Source organism: Monopterus albus, unplaced genomic scaffold (assembly GCF_001952655.1).
Source record: "Monopterus albus unplaced genomic scaffold, M_albus_1.0 scaffold28.1, whole genome shotgun sequence".
Lineage (NCBI taxonomy): Eukaryota > Metazoa > Chordata > Actinopteri > Synbranchiformes > Synbranchidae > Monopterus > Monopterus albus.
Genome location: NW_018127908.1, coordinates 1939919 through 1949337, shown reverse-complemented (window position 1 = coordinate 1949337; position 9419 = coordinate 1939919). Strand labels below are relative to the sequence as shown.

The following is a 9419-nucleotide window of genomic DNA, read 5'->3' as shown; positions in this document are numbered from 1 at the left end:
GTATTTGATCCCTGCTGCCATGTTCCGTGATCCATTCCGTAAAGACCCCAACAAGCTGGTCCTGTGTGAAGTGCTGAAGTACAACCACAAACCTGCAGGTATCAACAGATCAGTCTGCACGGTTTAAGTCAAAATGAATAGAACCAGGCAACAAAATGGTAAATGTTCCAACAGTTTCAAACTCTGCTACACTCTACAAAGTAAACCAATAACTGTCAGCTTCACTAAACTGCAGCTGTAGTAACATGAAGCAGTGCCTTGGTTTGATAGTGCAAGGTGGGTGGGACATTGCAGTATAACCAGAATAGTGAAGACCTGTGTTTGGATCTAGAAGTGTCATGCTTGGAAACATGAAGATGGATTTTAGCAAAAATGTAGTTGCTGTCATTTTAATGTAATACAGTGGGCAAAACAAGCATGTAATCTGACCTGAAATGGGCCAAATTTATTCTTTTAAACATATAGCCATAAACAGATGCACACACTCCCATTCAGCACACTGAAAACATTAAAAGGCAGAGGCTTGTATGCATAGAAGTGAAAGCTGCCTTTAGTCGAGCAAAATTATGGCAAAGATGAGCAGATGAAGCACAAGACACCAATGTAACAAGAGAATTACTTACAGTATCACTGCTCCATTATTTGTCTTGAGGGGACATCTCTCATTTGCAATAGCTCTGAGACCTTAAAGCAAATCTATAACTGCAGCCAAACTTCCATAATGGAGATGAAAAGTGATTTGCAAAACTGGGACAGGTGACTTGAGTTGTTAGTTTTTAACATGAAAGTTTCATTCTGCAGAAACCAACCTTCGAATTACATGTAGGAAGGTGATGGAGATGGTGGAGGACCACCACCCCTGGTTTGGTATGGAGCAGGAGTACACCATTCTGGGCACAGATGGACACCCATTTGGCTGGCCGTCTAATGGTTTCCCTGGACCACAGGGTAAGCATCTGGTTTAGAGTTTAGTTGTAGTATAAATGTTTCCTGCATCGAGATGAAACAAAGTTTAATGATTTGACACTTTTGCATGTTTTCAGGTCCATACTACTGTGGTGTGGGAGCTGACAAAGCCTATGGCAGAGATATAGTGGAGGCCCATTACAGAGCTTGCCTGTACGCTGGAGTCCAGATCGGTGGCACAAATGCAGAAGTGATGCCTGCTCAGGTAATAATCAGAGCCTAATCCCTGTTTAGTTTGCACCTGTTATGGTTTTAGCAGCCAGTTAATGTGTGTAACTTACAAAGAACTCCTGTGTGTTCAGTGGGAGTTCCAGATTGGACCTTGTGAAGGGATCAACATGGGCGATCATCTCTGGGTGGCTCGCTTCATCCTGCATCGTGTCTGTGAAGACTTCGGCGTTGTTGCCACGTTTGACCCCAAACCAATCCCTGGTAACTGGAATGGTGCTGGCTGCCATACTAACTTCAGCACAAAAGGGATGAGGGAAGAAGGTGGATTAAAGTGAGTGTCAGAAACTTTGAGGTGGGCAGCTCAGTAAATGTGCAGCATTGCATGAATGCATTTCTGATGGGGAATCTTTTCTGTTGGCAGAATCATTGAAGACTGCATTGAGAAGCTTGGCAAGAGGCACCACTATCACATTCGTGCCTATGACCCCAAAGGGGGGCTTGACAATGCTCGACGTCTCACCGGCCGCCATGAAACATCAAACATCAACGAATTCTCTGCAGGTGTGGCCAACCGTGGAGCCAGCATCCGCATTCCTCGTACCGTTGGCCAGGAGAAGAGAGGCTACTTTGAGGACCGTCGTCCATCAGCAAACTGTGACCCATATGGTGTGACCGAAGCCCTCATCCGTACCTGTCTGCTTAACGAGGAAGGAGACGAACCTACTGATTACTAAATTCACAACTCGACTGCCCTCTTGACTTTCTTTAAACTAGTACTGTATTTTTTTTCTTTTCCTCCCACTGACACTATTTTAACCTACATTTTAATGGCTCAAAGTTGGCTGGTCAACTTAAACATGACAAGGTAATGAAAATCCTTGGTAGTTTTGAACTGGTAATAACAGGGTATGTCTTTCCCGTCTTCTTGAGAGGGGATTGGCTTTTGTAACACTGTTTTATAGCCCATGTCATATCCGTCCCTTTTTGTCTGTAACTAAAAAGAACTAAAGCACATGGACACTGAAGAGTAGAGCTGCTAAGCCTGGACAGCATGTGTAATGTAAAAAAAATCTGACAGGTTTGTGTACTGTTAATGTTGACCTGCCTCTTCAACTATCTAGTATGTGGTGTGCTACTAATTCTTTAATTTTTATAAAGTCACTTTTTTATTAAATGGCACCATTTATCGTCAGATTTCGACACACCGGGTCACCTTGTGTGGTACATGTTGTAAATGTCTGTACCCAGGCACATGTTCAACTGTGGTGGACTTGGCCATAATGCCATTTGTAGATTTCCTTAAGGAGTTTTATCCTTTTGTTAACTACAATATTGTAATGCACCTGATTTGGTAAAACATCATGTTTACTGAATTTAGTGTTTTTATTGATACATTTAAAACTTATTTTTATCACACCATGGCTGTATGACTCTTGACTTAAAGGCTATACTAATTTGACATCTGGGGAAAAGTGCGTATTTGCCCTGTTACAGAGAGTTGGATGTTAGTTACACTTTTATTTTTCCAGCTGCAGTGTGAAAGCCTCAGCTTGCAATATGGTTAGGTTGGTGTAAACTGGATGGTGGTGAAACTTAAGATTGATTCCCTGAAACTTAAATGTTTCACCTCAGTTAATAATCGAGCAGACACTCCTTAAACCTTGAGTTTATTTTACAACTTTTGAATATCATTATTTTGTGAAGGAACAGTTGGCATGTGTCTTCAAAGCTGCTGACGCACCATCTTACTGTAAGCAATATACCTTTAAAAATGTGCACTTAAAGATAACACCGGTAAAGGCTCTCTGGCTGGTTTGTTTTGTTTTGTTTTTTTTTCATTATTCTTGGCCTGATGATCTGGTCTGGATTGATATCTTGGAAGGAGCTCAAGAACAGCTTTGTTTATTTTAGGAACCTGTGGGGAATTAAGTGGCAACTGGTGTACGCATGAGTCTGTTAGACTTTTTCATTATAACAGCTTGGATTTTTATTTAACTTAAACTGTCAAACTTATTTCTGAGTATAGCTGAAAGTTGAATGGGCCACTTTTTTTTACCAAAAGGATTTTGATTCAGTTTCTCAGACATTTGACACTTATGATCCAATACAGACAGAATAACTTTAAAATGTTAGTGTAAGGATTTCTTGAATAACTTGGTGCATTTGTGCATACAATGATTGTGACTGAACTTTGCCGTCTCCACAGTCATTCAGCTGTATTAATGTCAAAGCTGCTTTTAGGAGAGAGTTTGGAGTCAGAACTTTACAGACACGACAGAGTCAAGTAAACCCATTTCCCTACTGACAACAGGGATACATTTCAACCACACTTAACAAGAAGCACACAACCTCACTTCACAGGACATAAGCATTGACTTGTAGTGCCTTCTTGCTTTAGGGGGGGAAGGGCAAAACGTTTGTTTTGTCCTTTCCCCTAGATCCTGACTGCCCTAACAACAGATGTGAGTCAGCTCACTGATTTGCTTTGAAAGGAGCAGGTTAACCAATCAAAGTCAAGAGCAGGTTCAGTTCTGTTTCAGAGGATGTTGCTGGGCCTGAAGCCAATGCACATACTGTGACTTTGGTTTGGTCTGTTATTTTCCGGAATCTGAAACCCCTTCGCCTTTAAAGCATTTTGCGTTTGCCTTGGCCAGTTTCTGAGATTCCGGGCCTTGAGTTTGTCAGACAAGAGGCTACATTTGGAAACAACAGCTTAAAAAGTGTTGTGAAAAATCTATGCTTTAAAACTTTATACTGAATATATGTCATTCAGAATAGTGCTTTACAGTGGGGTTCCTCTAGGGCAAAAACATTCTCATTTATATTTCAGTTTCTGCCTACATTCATATATAAGTTGCAGTGTAATTCAGCCAGGAAATAGTGGAGACATATTACAATTACAGGGGAATGAAACTGGTCCACATATTGCGTTACAGACCATTATTGTCAGTAAACTTCCTTCATTCCCAGAGACAGGCTGGTACATTTTATTTTTCCCAGCACACCCACTAATTGCACCTGTGCCAGTGTTTTTTTAATACCTTTGTGCACACAAACAAGCAAAACATTAGGAAAGGTAACTTGTTAATCTAAGTGCATTACATGTCATTCAGCTCCAGTCCTTTGCTCTAAGTGTGTTTCTGTTTGTATATTTGATACAAAACTGTATGGATCAGTCAGCTCTTGTTTACTTCCTCTGATTTTTCAATTCAGTCATGGCAGGATATCAGGAGTTTACCACCTTGCTACCATCAGTGAAAGCCACTTAATGACATTGTCACCATCTAAAATCTCTTCCACTTCCTCACTTTGAGGGGGTTCGACTTGCATGCAGAATCCAAAAAACCTTCTGCCTGGGAAGCTCAAATGATGGGGAGATATTGGACAAAGGATGGAAAGGGATGCTGCCCTGTTGCTATGACAACCACCACAATGTACCTGCTGGATGGTGGTGGTTCTTGTGCAAAGCAGGAGGGAAAAAAAACGTATCCATGTTATGTAAGGAGGAAAAAAACCATGAAATGGGGTCTCTTAAATGGAGCTGCATAATAGACCCCTGGCCAAACACAGCTTTGAGTGCTAGTCACTTAGCATGCCCTCACACTATGCAAATGTCCTCTAACTTTTTTAATGTTTACATATTATGCAAACTGAGTTAGATTTTTACAATTTAATGTAAAATAGTGCATAAAGGAGCATGGAAAACAGCACACGCGCTGGGCATCAAGCATATGCATGGTACAACTGTCATCGGTTGTGTTGTGTTGTTGTGTAACACCTTATACCAGGTCAAACCAGCACTGGATCTTCTTTCTACAATGTGCAAAAGAAGATGTCTGCGCTAAAAAGATTACTTAGGAGAAATGAGAGGACTGAAGCTTGTTTTGTGCAAAATACAGCACAAGAATTCTGCAAGAGATGGAGAAGAATGTCAGTGGAGAACAGAACTGTCTCACGTTTCATTTCTTGGCAAGAGCGTGTGTAATCCTTTTTATGGGAAAAAGTATAATAGACAATAGAACAAGAGATGCAAAAGAATGAATTCCAGCATTTTTTTATAACAGCAATGACAAAAAAATGTAGCAGTTTGTGTGAAGTCTTGTTTTCCTGCAGATCCCTGTCTCACACATGCACACAAAATTCACACTCACGTGTGCTTATACGCAAGGAAAAACTAATCACAAATGCTCATGTTTACTACTGGAAACACACATTGTTAACACATTCCTGTCCGCAGCAGAGGAGAATAACAAGCTGCTGCATGTTTACATCCAAGACAGACCGATGTTGTGCAAAGCATCCTGATTTGCTGAGTGCTCTGGTGTGATTGGGCTGATGCTAGGTCCTCTTTAGTCACTCAGGCTTACCTGCGCTGTGATTGGACATCATTCAGTATGACACAGTGATACAGTTTTAAATGAACAGTACTGCTGCAGAGTTACAGCAGAAGATGGTACAGATCGTTCTGCAGCGAAGTGGGGTAAATAAAGGGTTTGATAAGGGGTTTGATAGGAAACAATGATCCAGTGTGTGAAATGTATTTACAGCCTTATTTTGCCAGTAACAACACAATTAAAGTGGAATAAATCACAGAGGTCTGTTCAGCTATTTCTAAACCACAGTAATATCCACATTTATGACATTAAAGTGGTGCCTGCATGCTCTTCCACACTCATATTCATCAAACCGGACTGCTAAACAAATTGTGCATTTAAATTCTTTGCAATTGAGTGAACATTTCTTTTGCAAAAGCTTCCTTTAAAAGCATTGCTGGATGCAAAGTCAGCTTTGTCGTTTACAAAGTGTTGCGGTCACAAAACGTCCTGCTCAGTTTCACTAAAGTTCACACAGTCCACACACGAGTTGAATGGCTGCCAGATGCCTGTATCCTTCTGACTCTAAATTCACAAGAAGTGCGCTCCTCCCCCTGAGAACCTCATGCTGATTTATCAGCGGGGGTTGTCCTTTCCTTAGCACACAAAACAGTGGATGACTGGCACACACACAAGTCCACTTTGTAGTTTTCCATATCATACTAATGTATAAAGACATGCAAAAACACCTGTTTTCTAAACAAATAATAGATAGATAGATAGATAGATAGATAGATACGATGGGGACAAAGGCACATTTTGTCCTATAAAACTTCATCACATTGTTAGGTATTTTTAGTCAGATAGATATTGGATAGATACTTTATGTATTAGAAATGTTTAGTGGAGATAGGATGTATAGTTAGACTGTTAAATGCTTAGGCATGCTTATGAGTTTCTACAGGGTACATCTGGTCAAGGATACTAGAGAGAAGAGGTGATGACTGTCAGCAGACAGGATGTTTAATATTATTATTACGACGTGTATAACTGTAGCCTTAGCCATATGTTCTTATGTCTAAGTCACGACATGTACTAGAGGTCGTGAGAATGTTTTTAGTTACACACCACTAAACCAACAGACACACACATTCACACGTTGATTTGCTTCATGTTTTGACTACTGCTATGACCAGCTGCAAAGCTGGTAAGAGAGACGTCTTGGTTGACGTTTCTGTGTAGTATGGGGCTAGCCCAACCGAGGGGATATAATGTATAGGCCTGGTGGGCTCAGGGTCTTTCATCTTACATCTGCCTACGAGCAGTTTGGAGGTGCAAGATACCTGAGCGTGTAATGTTAATTTTACCTGGGATCCCTTGAATAAATCAGCACTGTTTTGAAGTTACTTGAACTGTCTCGTCTCTCAGAGTTAGCATGGTAAGACGGACCTATCCTACAACATCATCTTTAAAAACTGAGACAATCTAAAACTTATTGCTTTGCGAGGGGGCACTCAGCCACTGTTGAAGCATAAAACAACAATCAGCAGAAAGTGGGAATAACTGTCAACAAAAATAGGAGAATGAGAATATTCAGTGCAGCCTGTGTGAGACAATCCTCAAACAATAAACAGAACAGACAATAAACAGAATTAGTTTTGCCTGAATAAGTTCAGCCCTGTTTGAAGAACAGGGCCCATGTCAGTTTTTAAGATCAACTTTGACAGTGAATGGACCCTTTTGCTATACAGACACTTAAACAACGTCACTTTAAGTTGGCTCAGCCATAAATTCCTGCACCTTCCTCAACACCCATTCTCAGTATTAGTCATAAATGTACACACCAGCTCTACTTTGGAAATTGGCTGACATCATGCTACCAATTAAAGGATAAAGTAAATCCTTCATGAGTCATTTAAAATGCACTCAGCAACACTTGGTTTCAATAACAAGCAGCCAGGTACAGGCTAACTCAAACTCTTGGCTAACTCTAGTAGCCAAGAGTGACCCTTCTTCAATTCAAATCAAATCAGAGAAAGGTGGAGGTGGAAAAAGTACTCAAAATCTTTGAGCAAAAGTACCTATACATTAAAAAAAAACTCCATTACAAGTAAAAATCCTTAATACCTAAATTGTAAAAGGTAAAATAATTCTACAAATGACCACCGTGACTGATATACTGTTTATATATATTAGTTTCACCTACTAAAATTCTGCGCTGCATATGCAAGGCAAGTGTTCCCAACCCCCTGAAAACATTCACAAATTAAATCTGTGTGGCTGTGAAATGATTATGAGGTGAGTGATGACAAATACAAACAGACTTGTTAGTAAACATACTAGTCTCTGTTATACTGTGTGCTGCTGACTAATCAGCTGTTTTGAAGCCCAGTGTAACAGTTGTCTACCTGGTGATAGTCAAGTATCATGGAGGACTGCTTCCTATGCCCTCCTGTTCCAAGCCATTAATTTCACCACTCCCTTTGTTTACACTGAGACCCAGCACAACTGTGTTCCAAAGGCTCACCAATATCCCGCCCTTGTGTTGTTCGTACCTGTAAGTTAATGGCGATATAGTAGCGAGGCACCATGTGAATTCATATAGTAGGCCGGCATTCCACGCCACAGTCAGGACGTGACATTGCTTGCGTCAGCTGCTGGTAGTCTACAAGCCAAAACACCAATGGTGGGAGAGATAAGTGTGGATGTAGCTTGTTTTGGTTCTTCAAACATTATTTTCACTTCACACAAAATTGGTTACCATGTTTCTTGTTTTGTGTGCAAATGTGTTGAGTAATAACTGCAATCAACGCGTTTGTGTCATCAGGAATAAGTTAGAGAGAAGCAGAGAACAGTTAGAGGCTCAAGACACCTGTAGTAGTGTCGCACACATGTTGACCCATTTTACACCTCAAAATTATGTTTAAGTACACTAAGTAAAGTAAGTGAATAAATGTACTTAGTTACTTTTCAACTCTGGAGAAATAAAAAAAATCTTGTGTCATTATTCACAACCTGGTGGCTGGATGATACTTACTGTTACATTCTGTGGCTTTAAGAGAAGTGAAACCTTGTCAGACTATGCACTCATCTGTCAAAAGGAACCAATAATACGTGTATGGTAGCATATGTGAGTGCGTCTGGAGCAGGGGTGGGAGATTTTACAGATGACTCAATCAAAATTATTTGATGCTTCCGTAGTCGTCATAAGATTTCAACACTTTGGACCACAGTGAGCAGCCTCTGGCCTTTAGTCACATGCGGTTATTCATCTCAGCTCCTTCAGATGAACAGCTTTTACCTGTTTCACGTCACTATCTTTTCAAACTCTCACTGAACATGTGGAACATGTTATTGTCTATAGTGAGATACGTCAGCAAAGAAAACTATTTTTAAGAAGCATATTATAATGATCTACGTCTGTGAGTCTTTTAAAATAACTGACCAGAAATGCTTGAGTAATAACAGTTTTCACAGGGACCTTGATTTCAAATCCCACAGTAGAAGATCAAATTGTAACCACTCATATCTGATATTTCTCTGGCTGTTGGTGGCTACCTGCACATGCTTTCCTGTTGATGTATCTGATGCTCTGGTTTCTCAGCTGCGACATCCATCAAGTGTATCAGTTGTAGAAGTGACTAAGTTTGTACCAAACCGAGATCTGTGCAGTGTTGCCATGTTTAATTCTTAGTCTGATCCACATCTAACCAATTGTTAATAAATTTGTTTTGATAATAAAATACAAATCTCTCACTGGGTCTGTTGTCCTGTCTAACATCTTTATGTTATTACTGTTGTCAGCTTCTCAAAGCTGTTTTGAATTTTGGTAAGTCAGATATAAATAAAACATCAATACACACACCTACTATATACATGTTACATATATATATATATATATATATAGTAGTTATATAGTTATATATAGTAGTTTATCAGATATCAATATAAGAGACTCAGCTTTAATTG

The 9419-nt window shown here is 40.0% G+C and overlaps 1 protein-coding gene across 1 annotated transcript in view; it reads left to right on the top strand.

Moving 5' to 3' along the window:
• glula (glutamate-ammonia ligase (glutamine synthase) a) overlaps positions 1–2553 on the top strand; it is a gene marked incomplete in the record, with an annotated part of 3643 nt that extends 1090 nt beyond the window's left edge. The window contains 5 exon segments of the mRNA XM_020595836.1: positions 11–98; positions 802–948; positions 1044–1171; positions 1269–1468; positions 1559–2553. Coding sequence (XP_020451492.1) covers positions 11–98; positions 802–948; positions 1044–1171; positions 1269–1468; positions 1559–1871 — 876 coding nt within the window.
• Positions 2554–9419: the final 6866 nt, after the last annotated feature.